The sequence below is a fragment of the Castor canadensis genome, chromosome 8, assembly GCF_047511655.1.
Source record: "Castor canadensis chromosome 8, mCasCan1.hap1v2, whole genome shotgun sequence".
NCBI classification, from domain to species: domain Eukaryota; kingdom Metazoa; phylum Chordata; class Mammalia; order Rodentia; family Castoridae; genus Castor; species Castor canadensis.
Genome location: NC_133393.1, coordinates 151493324 through 151510873, shown reverse-complemented (window position 1 = coordinate 151510873; position 17550 = coordinate 151493324). Strand labels below are relative to the sequence as shown.

The 17550-nt window shown below is 47.4% G+C and overlaps 1 protein-coding gene across 4 annotated transcripts; it reads right to left on the bottom strand.

Annotated features, from left to right (window-relative positions):
• Positions 1 to 630: 630 nt before the first annotated feature.
• Ccdc134 (coiled-coil domain containing 134) lies at positions 631 to 16750 on the bottom strand. 4 transcript variants are annotated; one of them, XM_074084585.1, is made up of 8 exons: positions 16410 to 16750; positions 15454 to 15543; positions 14762 to 14874; positions 13790 to 13911; positions 13516 to 13600; positions 13034 to 13215; positions 12539 to 12610; positions 631 to 5469 (listed from the first exon to the last, which is right to left on the bottom strand). In XM_074084585.1, exons 2-8 carry the CDS (start codon positions 15471 to 15473, stop codon positions 5344 to 5346), a joined length of 720 nt encoding a protein of 239 aa, XP_073940686.1. In that variant the 5' UTR covers positions 15474 to 15543; positions 16410 to 16750; the 3' UTR covers positions 631 to 5343. The 4 variants fall into 4 exon arrangements, with proteins under 4 accessions (XP_073940686.1, XP_073940687.1, XP_020023810.1 ...); XM_074084586.1 differs by having other exon boundaries at positions 15458 to 15543; XM_020168221.2 differs by lacking the exon at positions 15454 to 15543 and having other exon boundaries at positions 16410 to 16749.
• Positions 16751 to 17550: the final 800 nt, after the last annotated feature.

Sequence of the window (17550 nt, the reverse complement as noted above, 5' to 3'; positions counted from 1 at the left end):
AGGCTTGACGGGGCCGAGATTGATCCAAGCGCTGTCAACATTCCACAACTTGTGCGCCGTTCTTTGCACCTGCCGCGACCACACGCTTAGGCCATTGGCTGTCAATCTTGGGCACCTCAGAACCACCCAAGCCTTTAAACAAGACGGCTGCCCAGGGCCACCGTCAGCCCTCCCGAGGTGGGGCCGAAGCAGGAGTATTTTGGAAAGGATGCGGGGGCTGTGATGTGCATCCTACCCACGCCTTCTTCACTTTTGGAAGCACTTCACTGCCACTTCTCGCAGCTAGTCACGTTGTACACAGGGTGCAAACTTCCAAGAAAGCATCCCGAGTAATAAAAGGATGAATACTCAAAGAAACGCTGAAAGAAATATGCATGCTGGGAGACATCACAAAAAGCCCAGTAAGGCACTGGATAAACTATGGCCACACCACGGGATACTGTGACACCATTAAAAAGTTATGCGCCTAAATATATTGATCGACAGCAGAAAGCTTTCATAATGTATTGAGAAATTCACCGTGTGACCCTGGGCTGGTTAAGTAACTTGTACACCTCAGTTTTGCCATCTGTAAAATGGGGATAAAATAGCTCTCCTCAATGATGAAGATTAAATGAGGTAATTTTCACATTCATTTGACAAGGTTTATTGAACATCTCTGTAGCAGGCAGTTTAAGAGCTTCCAGTGTAGTGGAAGAGGACAGTGAACAAATATGACTATAACAGATGGTACAAGTGACCAAGGAAAAGTAATGGGTGTGATGAGACCGAAAAAGGACCTAATTTGTGATATCAAGAAGACTCTGAGGGCTGGGGATGTAGCTCAGTGGTAGAGCACTTGCCAAATATACCCAAGGCCCTGGGTTCTAGCCCTGGCATTGTAGGTGTTCTTAAGGGTCACTTAAGATAAAATCTAAAAGTATGAGAACTGCCTCTGGTATAGCCAGGGGAACAGATGACATGGACAAAGGCTTTGCGATAGAAAGAGCTGTAGTCAGCCAGCACCTGGCATTAAGCCCTGGCATATAGTAAGTTCCCATATAAGGGAGCTATTATAATTGAAAAAATAAAGAACTCCCAAAAGCTAAATGTTGGTTATGGAATTCGGGGCAAATTTTACTTTCTTCCTGGTATTTTAGTACTATCTAAATTATTTTTTATTACAAAAATATATAGCTAATGAGAAATATATATAAAATGTCTTACTTGGGAGAAAAATCAAGAATGCTCTTTGCTATTTACATGAACAAAAAAAGAAAACATCTGATTTTTTTTTTAATGGTGGTACTGGGATTTGAACTCAGAGCCTGCCTCTTGCTAGACATGCATTCTACCACTTGAGCCATTCCACCAGCTTCCCCCTACTTTTTTTTTTTTTTTTTTTTTTGGAGACAGGGTCTATGTACCCCAAGCTAGGCTTGATTCTCCAAACCCATCTCAGTCTCATGCCATCTTCATGGCTCTCAGCAGGACTACCAGAGGCCTTGGTGCCTGACCAACTGACCTGAAGGAGCACAAATGAAGGCTCAATAGACATGGTAGAAGGATGGTGGCTGCACTGGACCTAAACCTCAGCAAAACACTGACACACTCCCTCTGGCCATGAGTCCCACCTAACTAAATGTCTCTTGTCTCTTGTGGTTGGCACATTGCCCTGGTAGGAGGAGGACAGAGGCTGGCACTGCAGGGTAGAGCAGCCTTTGACAAGTCGCTCCTCAGGACCTGCATGGCTGATCAGAAATCAGAGGAATTGGAATAGGTGACTATTATGTAAAAGTATCTACTATGGAATGGGCAGCCACTGCACATCACAGGGAGAATCACGCATGTTTTTCACTTACTTCCTCTGACACTTCTCCTTTCAGGCTTTTGCTCCCTCCCAGTGCTTGTCCCCTTCCTCCCCCAACCTTTCATGATTCATTTCAGATACCACTTCTTCCAGGAAACCTTCTGGCTGGATTAACAAAGAATCTGACAAGAGGTAGAGTTGGAGAATGGGAAAGAACAAGTTTGGTTTAGGATGAACTGAAACATAAGCAATGAGAGAGTTGTCAGATGGTGACAGGGCAGGTGCCATCAACTTTGAGGTCTTAGAGTATATGGGTACCCAAGAAAACAGCAGAGAGGAAGGGGTAAGCCAACAAACCTCTTCATTTAAAGAAGCAGGCAAGGAAGGAGGAGACAGGAAGAGAAATACCATCCTCAGGCCAAAATCAGAGCACCAGAACAAAAAGCCCACAAGAATCACCCAGAGAAGCCCACAACAGCATCTCTCTGCCAGCAATGACTGAGAGCAGAGGAACATGTGATTCTGGGAGAGGGAGGGAGAAGGGACTAAAGACCAGGGAGAGACAATCTAGCAACATCTAGAGATATTTTTAGTTGTCATAACTGGGAAACTGCTACTGGCACTTAGGAGGCAGAGGCCAGGGATACTGCTAAATATCCTGTATCACTCAGGACAGCCCTCCTGAGACACACAACAAAAGGTAATTTGGCCCACAATGTCAACAGTACCACTGCTGAGAAACCCCACCTTAAATGATATTAGGGGCTCTCAGATTCTCTGTGAATAGCGCAGACTGAGCCCAGAAACTCAGCAAACTGGAAAATGTCCAAGACCACAGTGATAATAGTACTGTTGCCACCGTAGGCACCCTGGATGGTCTTTGGACTGGTCACTGGAACCACCATTCGCTGCGAACTCTGGTACTTTCAGCCACTGCCACCACCAGCACAACTCCCAAACAGGCTGACATATCCAATTAGTGGACCTACAGTCACATAATTGAATCCCAGATGCAGGGGAAGGCTGGACGAACAAGAATCCGCCCACCCCGGGAGTGTTATCCCCCAGCATAAGCCTCATAAGGCGGAATTCCCAGAGCAAGTGACCACAACAATCAACGCTAGCAGCAACAGTAAGGAGAAAAGGGCAAACAGAATGACTTTGTTTCTTTGAAGATGGAAGAAGAGAAACCTTAGGCCACTTTGAAGAGGATGGGATCCACCAAGATGTTGAGAGGCTGAGGGTATAGAGGGAAGATCCCAGGGGGAAGGAAGTGCCAGATGGGGCAGATGTAAAGCTAGGGTAAGACTGGGCCCTTATTCTTAGGTCCTGAATACAGCGGTCACTGAACAAATCTATAGGATGAACAAAGAATCATTAGAGGATACCTGTCACAGAAGTCACTTAAATTCCAGGGACTTACCTATAAGGCCTTTTCCACAGGCATTTACCTGCCAAACATGTGAGCACTCTGAGATGGGGGAACCAAGGATCTGAGTGATAGGGCTTGGTTCTGAGATAGCAGCTAGTAGGGGAAAGAACCTAGGCTACTCCCAAGTTGCTGGAGTCTTCCCACCACACTGGACTGCCTCTCTCATCACTCAGTTCCCTGGCTCTGCCTCAAACTATAAACATCCTGCTGATGATAGACCCCCCCAAAGTCACTAAGCAGGACCCCAGCCAAAGCTGAAACCACCTCTGCACTGTCCTGAGGCATCCTTTAACCTAAGAAAGCTAGGCCCCCAGCCAAGCAGGCCTAGTTCTTCAAAAGTTTTATCAGTTAAGGGAGGAAGTACCTTCCCAACAAAGTCAGCACTCACAACCACTCTCCAGCATGAAGGGAATAGGGAAGAACCTGAGGGCTGGCCCTGACCCCCAGCCCCACCTGTAGGTACTACCAGGACAGGTTAAACAGCGGATCAGTGGCTCTCACCCTTTCCATAGTTTGTAAGCTTTAGTTTACAAACTTTAGTGTCATCTCATATAATTCTCATGGGAATTGGCTTCAGTCACACAACCCAGGAGGTGGGAAAAGAACCCAGGTATCTTAAGTCAGCCAGTCTGGCCTCCCTGCCCAGGGAGGGAGACCAGTAGCTGGTAGGCAGTTCAGATGGGAAAACATCTCCAGTCCTCATCACAGATGCTTTAGTCCCCTTACTTCTCCTGAGTAACCAATGGGATACAGGATCTTCTGGGCCCTTCTAGGAGGCCTAAGACCTGGCTTTCTTTTGCTGTCTTGCCCAGGAGGGAGGCCAGCCTCAAGGAAGCAGATTAGTGCTGGACAAAGGATTCAGACATCATCAAATTCATTTTGTCAATGAAGCCAAGGCCCAGGGAAGGAAAAGAGTAGGCCAGGGTCAGTTAGCAAGGCTGATGTGCTAAGACTCAAGTCTCGTTTAGGAACTGTCAATGAGAAAGGCAGGGGGTTGGAAGTCTGGGGGTGGTATATATTTCTGCTCCTTGGCTTGGTAAGGTCAAAGAGGCAGAGTTAGAATTCCAATAAAGCCCCTCGCTCTTCTGCTTGGGAGGGACTTCAGGACTGAAGGACAGTCATACCTGTTTGGGGTCCACAGAAAACAGGCTGCCCACTCAGGGCCTAACTCCCTCTGTAGCTTTACTATCCAGTGGCCATAGGGCTGCTTACATACCTCCTGAGATGGTGAGCTCACTGTCTGACCAGCCCACTCAGGACAGCTCTACCATTACAAAGCACAGCCTCCTGTAGTATGATCCCCCTTCAGCTCCCACCTAAGGTTGAGAGTCTTCCAGCAGAGAGGACAAATTGATTTGTTCCTTATACCTGCTCAATGACTGTCCCTGGATTTCTAAGGACAGGGATCACGTTGTTTCAAGGTTGTCTTGAAATGAACACCCTCTTAAGACACTTCTGGATCCCTTCTTAACACTGATCCCTCCTCTGGAGCAGTGCTGAGGAAACAGGAGGCCTAAGCCAAGGTCTTACTTCTCTGCCCTGCCAAGACCTGGGGGTCCTCCTGATGAAGCAGGAACATCCTCTAAGCTGGGCTCAACTTCCCTGAGGACTCCTGGTCCCCTAACAGCCTTCTCACCTTGGATAGGCCAATGAGTTTGCTGGCTTTTATTTTGTCTCTGTGGAGGGCCCAGGACTTGTAATGGGCAGGTTAGTGACACAGTGGGACCAGCTACAAGCATAGCACCTTCACCTGTGACTTAGAGCCTGGTTCCACTGCTTCCCATAAAGGGCAGCAGCCAGTCAGCCATCAGCCCTCACCAACCAGGAGGGCCCAGGTCAGGAACCCCTGATGCCTTCCCCACAACTCCCCACAGATCCTGACTATAGCACAGTGTCCTTGGTGCCCCTCCAAGGAGGCCTTGGGAGGAAATGCAACACCGAGTCTTAGTCCCTTTGGTCAGGACTCAGACTTTGCTCCTGAGGACCCAGCAAACGTGGGGGTCTCCATCTGGAAGTGGCCAATGCTCACCCCCATGGCTGATGTGGCTACACCACAGCCACATGGCTGCTTCCTCTTCCTCCTGACTGGCCTCCTATCCTCAAGCCCTGAGCTGCTCCAGGGCTATAATTCAGACCGGGATCTTGAGATTCTTGGGCCTTTTCTGATTTCTTTCCGCTTCTCCTCTTTCTTCCGGCGTTTCTCTTCTTCCCTCAGGGCCTTCTGGAAAGGGTCAGTACTAGAAGTGAGCTGAGGAGAAGACCAGAGTGGTTTGATTTAGTTGGCAGGCAGCAAAGAGTTTCCTCTGAGCTAGGTCATGGGGTATGGGGATAGGAAGGTTGCCTGGACACAGCCCTACTTTCAGGGGGCTCTAGACAAGGAGTTAAATGGACTCAGGAAAGCTGGTGAATGGGTTTTGAAAGATAAGCAGGAAGTTTGCCAAGCAAACAGGGAAGACAGTGGCATTCCAGGCAGAAGGACAGATGCCAGCATCATTTTCCTCTAAGGAGAGGGGGCAGAATGACCCCAGAACACACAGAAGCAGAGGTGAACTGGTAGATCTTGAGCAAGAGGTAGGAGGAAGAAATGGGAACAAAGGGCAGGCAAGGATGGATGGGCAAGCATCTTTTTTTTTTTTTTTTTTTTTTGGTGGCATTGGGGTTTGAACTCAGGGCCTCAAGCTTGCTAGGTAGTCGCTCTTACTGCTTGACCCACTCCTCCGGCACTTCTTTTGTGATTTTTTTTTTTTTTCTGAGATAGGGTCTTGAGAACTATTTGCCCGGAGTCTGGCTTTAAACCGCAATCCTCCTGATCTCTGCCTCCTGAGTAGCTAGGATTATAGAAGTGAACAACTGGCATCCAGCATGTCTAGGTCATCTTCAACTGCCCAGCCCTTGGCTCTTCTCCCTCTGAATTCTCCACAAGGCTCAATTAACTCACAGCTTCTGCTGGCTTCTATAGCAAACTACCCCTTAAACCCATATCTCTGTGTCCAAATGCCTGTCTGATACCTCCACTACAATGTCTCATACACTCCCAAATTTGGCAATCCTTCACCTCCCCAAAGCCTCCTCCTCTTTCAGTTCTCAGATTCCCTGTTCCTACCTACTTCCAGGCCTTTGCACATGCTGTGGATCAGACCCAGAATTCCCTTTCCAGCCCCTGCCTACTTTGCCACATTAGTTGCAGCTCTGCTGTCATTGCCCTTGGCACCTCCTCCAGGGTTGCATCGTCTGGGGCTGCCTCCTTAGTGGCGCTCTCTCTTTGACTTTGTTCTGATTCCTTCTTAAGGTTTCTATCTTGTCATCACCCACTTCATGTTTGTCACCTCACCAGACTGCTCACCACTATGGCACTAGCCCCTAGTACAAGTCTGCTGGCTTCTTGTTTTTTAAATGAATGAGCCCATTCCAATACAAAATAAAAGCCGAGTATAGTGGTGCACAACTATTATCCGAGTACTCCAGAGACTGAGGCAGGAGGAGTGTGAGTTCAAAGCCAGCCTGGACTATACAGTGAAACCCTGTCTCAAAAAAAATACAATAGTATCATCCAAAACTTGGGTTGTGAAATGTTCCTCTTCTTTATGTTCTCAGGACAAATTTAACAAATATGTGATCAAGGTAGACATTAAAACAAACTAAGAGCTCCACCTTGTGGAGTAATCTACTTCTCAGGTAGGTAGTCACCTTTAGAAAATGGGAGAAATCACAAAAGGGTACTCAAGTCACATGAGTGGAAGGCCCAACTAAGACTAATCCACCAGGTCTCTGACCCACCTTCCATTCTGCCACTACACTCTGCTCCTACCCCATGAATGAATCTTGATTTGCTTAAGGTGAAGAGCTGGGAGAACCCTCAGACCACAGAGGACCCCAAACTCTCTGACTCTGGCTGAGGAAGGGCAGCTCAAGAGATCTCAGTCTGACCAACTCTAAGTGGCTCAGCCCAAACCTAGCTCAATCATAAGAGAAACATGACCATCCCTTTCCCTACTTCGTCCCCTACTTAGTGGGCAATCACTACTTATCTCTCAAGTCCAGTTTAGATGTCTCCTCCAGGAGACATCTGGCCACCCCTTTGACACCAGCTCTTATTCCTCCTCCAGTGGGGCTCCAACAACTCAGCTCCCCTCCCCACATCCCCAATATTTTCTTCCCTTGTGGAACAGTCCCATCAACATACAAATATGCTGTCCTCACTCCCCTCTGACTAAAATTTGAACCCCTACCCCCACCTACCTTATTCTGTCATTGGTCTGATCTCCTTAAAAGCAGAACTCTTCAAAAGAGCTGTCTTAAAAGCCAGGCACTGGTGGTTCACACCTATAATCCTAACTACTAAAGAGGCATAAATTAGGAGGATCACAGTTCAAAGCTAGCCCAAGCAAATAGTTTTTTTGGGTATTTCAAAAATACCCAAAACAAAACAGGGCTGGCCGGGTGGCTCAAGTTGTAGAGCACCTGCCTAGCAAGTGAGAGGCCCTGAGTTCAAACCCCAGTACCGCCAAAAAAATAAAAAGAGATGTCTATACTTGCCACATCCATTTACACTGTTCTCACTGTTTGGAAACAATCTTTTCCTCACAGATCCAGCTCCACCAAAATGGCTTCAATCAAGACCACCAATGGCCTCCAGCAGTGGATTCTAAATCCAGCAATTGATTCTCCATCCTTATGTTGCTGGAACTCCCAGTACAGTTTGACATGCTGATCATTCCCTCCTTCCTGTAATGCTAGTAATCCTAATAATTCTTGTAATGCTAGTAATTCCCTAGTGGGTAGTGGCCCCTAAGACACCATTCTTCATGCTGACTGCTCCTTCTGGGGTTTCTATGCCAGTTCTTCATTCCCCAACTTATGATAGCAGCTCTGTGCCAGGACTCAGTCCTTAGACTGCTTCTCAATCTAGCTGGCCCCCAGGTAAATACATCCTGTCCCATGGCTATCAGTGCCTCTCACATTTGAAGTTCCAGTTTCCATCTCCTCCCTGAATCTAGTTATATATCCATCCAGTTGTCCCCTTGATATTGTCATTAAGATGCTCACCAGATGCAGAAACAAATTCTCAATTCCCCTCCAACTACTGGACAAAATGTAGCTCCATCCTTCCAGATGCTCAAAGTCATTCCATTATCCTCACTGCTTCTTTCTCTCTTCCTCTTCTTCATCTGCTTCTTCAGCAAATCCTATTGGTTCTACTGCCAAATGAGAACCAGAGCCTGGCATTTCTTACCAGCTCCACTGTCACTACCTTGGTTCATACCATCTCAACTCCCAAATGTACAAGCACAGCAGCCTCCTTACCCATGTCCCTGTTTCTACCTGGCCCCCAGCATGGCAGGCAGGTTGATCCTTTTAAAGTGGCAAATCAGAGGCCATTAACTTGCTCTCCATGTTTCTTAGAGCAAATCCAAAGTCCTAGAGAAGAGACTCAGAACTGGCCTACAACACTGACCTCTCATCAATTCACACTGTCTCCCCATTCCTCCAAATATGTTCTCTACTCAGAGCCTTTGCACTTTGCTCCTTCAGCCTTGAATGTTTTATCCCTAGATGCAAGGCTGGTTCCTTCAGATCTTTTCAGTAAGACTGTGTTCACACCACATAAAATACCAACGGTACCCTGGGCATTCCTTAACCATATTCCCTTGCTTTTTTTTTTCTCCATAGCCCTTGTCACCTCTTACCATATCACAAATTTTTAATTGACCACTGGCTCCCCCAACTAGAATGCCATTCCAAGAGGCTAGCCGGCCTCCACAGTGGCAGCTGGGATTCAACAGATGCTCACTGAATGCTGTATGAATGAATGTGCTGTGTCTGAGCCTTTGTACAAGCTCTACCTGGAAGGCCCTTCCTCCGCTATTCCACTCATGACTCTTACCGATTCCCTAGCTTCCTCCACCTCTCTGCTGAGGCTAGGTCAGGCTGCCCCACAGGAGCCCCACAGCTTATTATGCTTCCCTTCCCCACTGGTACAGGGATCATACTACATGGGGACTGTGTTTCTTTGCTGCCTTCCCCAGCTTAATGGGAGAATCTGAAGAGCAGGGACAGGAAGCCTTCTGGACTGTGAGTCAGCCACAGCTTAATACAAGTTAGAGCTAGTGATGGATGCATGAGATGTAGGAGAAGACTCTGAGATCACTTTGCAGTACAAAGGGCATGTATGAGGGAAGCTGAGCAAACCTGAGGCTGCTGTAGGTGGACCAGGTCCATGCTGGACATCAAAAAGTGGGTGGGTTGGCTGGCGGAGTTGTTCAAGCAATAGAGTGCCTGCTTAGTAAGTGTGAGGCCCTGAGTTCAAATTCCCAATACTACTAAAAAAAAAAGAAGTGGGTAGGCTGGGGTGTACAGCTCAGAGGTTGAGCACTTGCCTATCAAACACAAAGCCATGGCTTTGATCTCCAGCACAGTAAAATAAGTTGGGGGGAAACAAGTGGGTAAAATCTCCAGACTGTCCTCAGCTAACAAGAAGTAAGGAATGTATGTTGCTGCTATAGTTTTGTCCAAGAGCACATTATGATGACACTATATTAAACTCACCCCAGCACTATTCCTTCTGGGCCCCATGCTCTCACTCTCCTTGTGTGAGAGGAGCATCCGTGACTTCAGGGTAAGAAGAGCCCACTTCACAGCAACAAAGCATCTCCCTTGTTGGGAAAGGCAATCTGCCAAGACCCCAACAGTCCCTGCATGTTCTGATTGGGTATACTAAGAATACAAGGCTTTTACTGTTCTTAACCAGGGACATTTATCAGGGCTATGATTGTAGTAAGCAGTGCTGGCAATGTGTCATCTTGGTTTTATAGGAAGGAGTGGCAGCTACTTCAATGGGAAAAACCATATTCTCCACTCTGCTGCATACAACAAAGCCACTGGCTCAACAGGGCCCTCAATTCAGAGGTTTTCCTATATACTCAGGCCTGGTCCACTATAGCTCAGCTAAGATAAAAGCTAAGGTATTGCACAGAAGTAAGTTAACATTACAGGCCAGCCTTCTTCTGAGGCTGGTGCCTGGCTGCCATCTGGAAACATATATTTTTTTTAAGGTGTGTGTGGGGGCTCTCACAATCCTAACTGGTAAGAATGTTTCACTGTGCCTAAAGTGTTTGTGAAAACAACATGGTTTATGCTGAAAACCTTCTTTCCTTCTGGGAGTTCCATGTTTAGGTATAAGATAGGCAAAGTGCTCACGTGACCAGCTCTAACACAGGAGGTCCCTAATGAGCTTTCTCAGGTAGGTGACATTTCACACATGCTGACACAACTTGTTGCTGGGGGAATTAAGCACATGATGAGTGACTACTGGGAAAGAACTCTGGAAACTGGTTTTCTGAGACTGCCCCATATGCCTTTTTTCTTTGCTGATTTTGCTTTGTATTTATTCTCTGTGGAAAATCCTACCCACGAGCATGATGATATGCCAAGTCCCTCAAATCCTCCTAGCAAAACACCACAGACATGGATACATCTATATGGTGAATCCATGTATCCCCTAATGAATCATCAAACCTGGAGGTGGTCTTGGGAACTCCTGACGCAGGTGCCTATAGGCAAGCGGCAGACATCCACAATCAGTGACAATGCTGGAAGACTAACAGCCATAAAGACCAGGCAGACACTAATCTGAGTTAAAAGCTGTCACTCTTATTAATGACAGTCCTAGAAATCGGGCATGTTATATTACTATTAGTGCCAGTATCCTAGTCATCTGATCTACCATTCAGAAAATTACAGTCTGGCTGAGCAAGGTGTCACATGTCTATAATCCTAGCTACTCAGGAGGATGAGGCAGGAAGGATGAAAGGTTCAAGGGCAGACTGGACAATTTAGTAAGACCCTAATTAAAAAAAAAAAAAAAGGACTGGATGTATAGTTCAATGGTAGACTACTAGCATGCAAGAGGCCCTGGGTTTGACCTCCAATACCACAAAAACAAAACAAAGCAAACCCAAAAACCAGGACAAACTGGCAAATCAAAGATACCCACTCCTCTTTGGGGCCACAAATGCCTATAGAAATGCCTTGTGGTTACAAACTGGACAGTCTGGGTCCCCTGTTTGGATGCCCATAGGAAGACCCAGTCTCTGATGAGACTGACTGGAATCACAGTCAGTCTGTGATCAAAATTTCACCACCCAGTCAGCCATTGCCACCTAAATGCATCACTTTATTTGACATGACAACATACCCACTACCATGGATAGGCACAAAGTGGAAAATTCTATTTCTAGTTCAACTAGCTGAGTCTCAGGTTGGCATGGCATGCCTAAAATCACTAGATTATGACTATTTGGTTGACTATACTCCTTGCTCAATCTTCCTGAAGTAGTCAACACAAGCAAAGATGGGTGATGTAATGGGTCTCTTTTTTTGTTTGTTTTGAGACAGTCTCGCTACATTACCAAATTTGGTTTCAAACCCCTGGGCTCAAGTGATCCTCCCACTTCAGCCTCCCAAGTAGCTGGGACTACAGGCACGTACCACCATACTCAGCTAATGGGTCTTTAAAAACTTGTAAAAAATATCCTTTTCCCATTCACACCTGACCCTTTTGAAAGAAAGGTGTAAGTGAGAGGAAAGGATGACTGGAGAAAAAGTGAAATAACAGATACTGGGATAAGATATGTGGATTTTACAGCAATAATCCCAGCACCTGGGAAGGAAATGCTTTAGACTCCAAAAGGTGTAGGGAAAAATTATTGCCCTCTTTGTCCTTTAGTTCCCGCATGGCCACCTGGTAAAACAATCCTAGGTCTGCCTGAGCTCAATGGCAGCTGCTGCTGGCAGTCTGGCCATCTGGCTGGGTGTGTCAGTCCCATACACTGATAGGAAAACTCACATGTCTGGTCAGTACTGAACTATTCTGCTGTGTCTGATACTATCAAAGATAGCTCCTGAAAGTGACCCTGTGCTGACACACAGGATGTCACAATCTCATTTCAATCTGACAGACACAAATTTATCTTTCCTCCTGAGGCTTGCACAGCCTTGAATTATACCAAGTAGAGCAACTGAGGCTAAAACTCTGCAGTGACACTGCCATAAGGGCTCAGCCAAACAATACACTGGTGACTCAAAGTGCAAGATGAAAGAGAATGGGTCACAGAAAGTCTTTCCAAGGGGAAGAAGAACAGTGTCTTGACTTAACCAAAGGCTCCAGTGAGTGAGTGACAGTTTCTGGACCCAGGCCCAGGAATGTCTGGTTTCAAGTCCAAAGTCCTCATGTTCCCCTAGTTCCCAACATCTGCTGGCCTGGCATTCCAAGTCCAGCAGAGACAAAGCAGACACAGTCACAGGCCCCAGAAGCTTACCTCTGTGTTGTCTGTTTTAAATGGGTTCTGGAAGTCAGAGTCTTTCTCGCTGATTCCCAGCTCCTGGGCCATCTGCAGATGAGAAAAAGTTAGTCATCCTCTGTCTTCCGCTTGCCAAAAAGCAACTCCCTCTATGCTGGGACTCAGGCTTGGGAAGATATGGCCCAAGGTCTATAGATCCTCTAGGGACCCAGGTCAGCACAGAACACCTGAAATGAAGCCTTCATGGCCTAAGGTGTCCTGAAGCTTATCACAGAAAATGTAACCAAGTCCTGGGTTTGTCGGCGCATATCTGCTGTAATCCTAGCACTTGGGAAGCTGAAGGAGAATCGTTGAGTTTGAGGCCAGCCTGTGCTATCATATGAGACCCAGTATCATTTTGACAACAAAAAAAACATAACTAAGCACTGACAGAGCTCCAAATGCAGTCAGATACAAGGCTCCCAGCCCACTTTCAGACAAAGGTTTCCAGACCTCCTCCACCCCAGTCCTTACCAGGCTGAGGATGGGTGAGTGTGGCCCCTGGTCAAAGACACCTGTCTGATTGCAGAAACTGATGCCCCAGCGAATGAGGAGGTTCCAGTTGGAGTTGTGGTCAAAATAGTGGTGCACAATCTTTGGGAAGCGCAGAACTACATCTCCGAAGAAGGCTGTGTTTTCCACCACATGGGAGAAAGCTGGCAAGAAAACCTTGGTGAATGGTCAGGGTAGTTGTCCTGCTCCTGCCAGCCAGATTGGCCCCAGGCCTCCTCCAGCGAATGGGGTATTCCCAATTAGAGAAGGGAATCATACCACAGGCTTCTCACCAGGTGTGCAGTATGTGCTAGGGGCATTATATCCTTTGGACACCCAAGGGGACCACTTAGAAGTTGCCACAGAGGGTACAAGAAAAGAAGAGTGACGAGAACAGGAGGGAAGGAGAAGCTAGAGAAAACCAGGGTGGTAGGGAGAAAAGAGAAAGATTGGGGAGACCATACCATCCTTCAGCTTCTCATCCTGGGGGAAGGGCCCATCTGGGAGCACATCAGCAGCAATGAGCACTGTCCGGGAGTCCTCCAGCACCTAAGGGGACCCCATCCAGGCTGAGTGTCCTTGTAGAGCCCTTTAAAACCTGGACCCAGCAACATTTCCTTGAATTCCACTTTGATTCCTGTGTGCATACAGCAACCTCCCTCATTGAACACCAGCCCCTTAGGGAACTCCTACTCATCCATCGGTGCCTGCTATGAGCTGCCCCCTGCCCACATATACCTTAAAGAGGCCCTTGAGCATGACATCAAGGATCTTGTACTGCTGGTGGATGTCATTCAGCTGTACCAGGTTCTTCAGTGCCAACAGCTGCTCTCGCCGCTTTACCTCAAACATCTTCTTGTCTGGGCAGCATTAAGGGAATGGTACCAATTGCCCTGTCTAGATAATCTAGTGATCTTGCCCCAGAGGGCCCATTCCTGACCAAAATGTATTTGTAAGAACCATGGGCACCTATGGCTGGCACCTCCTTTGGGAAGGGACAAATCTTCTAAGAAGTGTGTAAGTCCTGGAATGAATCGTTCGTCTAGTTCTCGGGATACTGTACCCAGTAACCTGAACCCAACCCTACAAGACCTGGCTCCTGCCTTCCTTTCCCTGTGGTCTTCCTGTTGTTTCTCACAATCTTCACTATTCCAGAACCTCCACTGATCTGCTCACACTATACCATCTGCATAGGATTCTCCCACCCTTCTTCAGGAGTTTCTGTTCTCTCAAGACACAGTTCTCAGTGTTTCTCCCTCCTGCATCCTCTCGCATCCATCAGAGCACTGAGCATATTTGGAAGTTTTCTTCCCTAGGCCTGTGGATGCTTTAAAACCAGGGACTGGTTCTCACTCATCTTTGTGTTCTCAAGACCTTGCCCAGAGAAGGTGGCCCGATATATCAGGGTCAAAATGAATTAGTAATCCAAAGTTCTCTGCTGGGAGTTCTGGTGACAAGGTGCTAGACACAAATACAGCCCTCATTGTGGCTTTATAGATCAGAGTGTTTGGGCTTCTCCATTTAACATATGGGGAAACAATGTCTAAATGATTTGCTCAAGGTCTGACTAGAGCTCCTTTCCTTTTCTCCCCTGTTTCTACCAGCTAAGTCTGGAACTCCCTCCAATGGGTACCCACAAATATAGAGAGACATCATTTATTAATCCCTCAAAGACAGTTCATTAACCCCCACCCCAGCCCAAAAAGATACAAATCTTGAGGCTTGGGTCTAGGGAGGTCCTCAAGGTGGCCTCTGTTCCAGACAGTAGCAGGACAAAAAGGAAGACCAGGAACTGAAGAGGGTCCATAACTGAGACCCTGGAGCTAGAGGAGTAAGCCAAAGAAAGGGAGTGAGACTCAGAGGCTGGCATAAAACAGAGGCAGTGCACAGCAACTTCCCCTGACATGATAACGCCTCCAAATACCAAGAACATAGCTTTTTAAACCCTGAAGATCCAGTCCAGGGCCTGTGACTAGCAGGCATACAATAAAAATAGGTGGGATGGTAGAAGGAAGGAAGGAAAATAAATGTTATCAATGCTTAGAGCACTGGTGGGAGACTAAGGCTCTCCCCCTGCCTGTGCTACTGGGCAAAATGGTCAACCTCTCTAATCCTCAGCTTCCTCGCCTGTCAACCAGGTTAAGGAGGTCACCTTCCTGCTGCAGGAGGGAGGGAGGTCTGGGTGAGACACTGTGCCTGGAGAAAAGGGCTGATCAATAGCATTTTCTTTCAGTCCCCTATCCTAGCTTTCTGGGAGAACATCAGGTCAAGGAGGCCCAAGCAGTGAGAAAGTATATAAAACTTCTGTGGTGTCCCTCCTTTACTGACTTGTCATCGGAAAAGAAGAAAGGGTACAGGATGGGAAGGAAAACAAGACAGTCTTGGGAAGGGCTGCTACTCACTCACTTTGGAACCACAGCATCACCTGCTCCTATTCAGGCAACATTCCACAATAAATGAGTATTTACCATGTTCCAGGCACAGTTCTAGAGCTGAAAATACAGCAATAAATATGAGAAGCAAAAATACCTGTACTCATAGTAACTATGACCCTAGTAGAGGTAGAATCAACAAACTTGTAAAAACAAGCACAGAAACAATGAGAGGAAGTCGATTCAGATGCAACAATAAATAAGTGACCAAAGGAGGCTCACACTCAGATGACAGGTACCCCACTTTACCACTATGGATAACTAAGGCACAGAAAACTGAGGTGACCCCTCCCCCCAAAGTCACACACTATTCCAAGACTAAACCAAGTCTTTTGACCCTCAGTCCAATGCCCTTTCTTCCTTCCTTCCTCCCTCCCTCCCACCTTTCTTTTTTTCTATCATTCTCTTTTACTTTCATTCTTTTTTCTTTTTCTTTCTTTCTTCTTCTTTTTTTTTTTTAGACAGGTTCTTGCTATATAGCTCAGTCTGGCTTCAAACTTGAGTCCCCCGCCTTTAGCGTGCCAAGTGCCGGGATTAGAGGTGTGCATCACCATGCCAGGTTTCCTGTCTCTTTCTCATCCTAGATCACGGCTGATTACTGATGTACCAGGACATCCACTCCAAAAGAGAGATGCTCAGTTAGAAATAGAGAGAAGCTGCGGAGGTCAACAGAATCCCTGCCCCCACTTAGATGAGACAACTGAAACCTAGAGAAGGAATCCGAGTTCACCCAGGCAGGACCCTCTACCTTCCATATTCATACTTCAAACCCAAGGAACCAGACAGAAGCTACAGCAAAACTTGGGAAAACATGGAGGGTATCAAACATCCGACAATGATTTAAGCAGGAAAGTGCGGGGCTCTCGGTCCCTGTACTTCCCTCCCCAGAGCCTGCAGCCCGGCGCCCCACATCCGCCACCACCTACCAGTGCTAGGGTACGGGAAGGAGCGGGCGGAAAGCACCTCGAAGTGCAGCTGGGCTCGAGATCTACTAGGCTACAGCAAAGGCGCTGTACGCCCGAGCACCTGGCTAGCCGCGCGTATAGACCGCGGAGTGAGGTCCCGCCCACTATTTCTCTTTCGACCAATGAAAACGGGCCGCGACCACCGTGCTCCGCTGACCTCACTTCCGGTCCCACCTCCACCGCCCCGCGGGACGCTAGCGCTGATTCAGGATCTGTACAGCCGGAGCTACGTCCCGCCTACTCTGCACGGCGGCCGGGACGGGTTCTCCAAGACAGGGTGCTTCACTCAAGGTCGGCTGGAGGAAGTGAAGCTGCAGGTGGAATTTGTGCCCTACTTAAAGCGCAAAAAGTAGCCGTAACCACTGCTGACCAGTCCACCTTCCAGTCGTGCTCCCTGAGACTGTTTTGTCATCCGTGACCATGTTTTTTAAACTGCAGTTCGCAAGATCAGTTTAGTGGGTTGTAAAAAAAAAACCTGTTTTTTTTTTCAAGGAACTTTGCACAGAACATGCAGTGCAAAGTGCGGGCATCCCTTGCTCTCCCCTCCAGTCTACCAATTTCTAAACCAAGTTTTCGGTTCGTTGATTTAATCTGTTTTGCGATGGTCAGGACTCCTAAGTCTGAGTAGGACAGGTGATGTGGCCAGTTATGAACACAGAGGCCCTTGCTAGCGGGACAGGAGTTAGAGCTCAGGGTGGGCTGTGCTCCGAACAGGCTCAGGCAGTTAAGAAGCTCAGACTGTATGCCAGGGGCCCAGAGGAGGCAGTCATTAAATAACTGCTCATGTGGATATATAATAACAAAGTGTAAGGGAAAGGAACAGAGGAGACCCGCTTTGGCCAGAGAAGGCTGAGGATGGGGCACTTTTCCTCAAAAAAGCTGAGAAAGATTTGACCTTGCTTGCCAGGGTCTCCACATCTCCACTTTAGGTGAAGTACCTCTCACATCACTAGCATCACAGCAGCTCCAACACCAAGACCTTTTTCTGCCCTCCTAGCACCAAGGATGGCTATGACCTTGTTACCTGCCAGTGTTGAGGGTCCTTGCCTTCACAGGCCAGAGAACTGGCTCGTGAGGCAGCTGATTGACTTGTGAGCCAAAG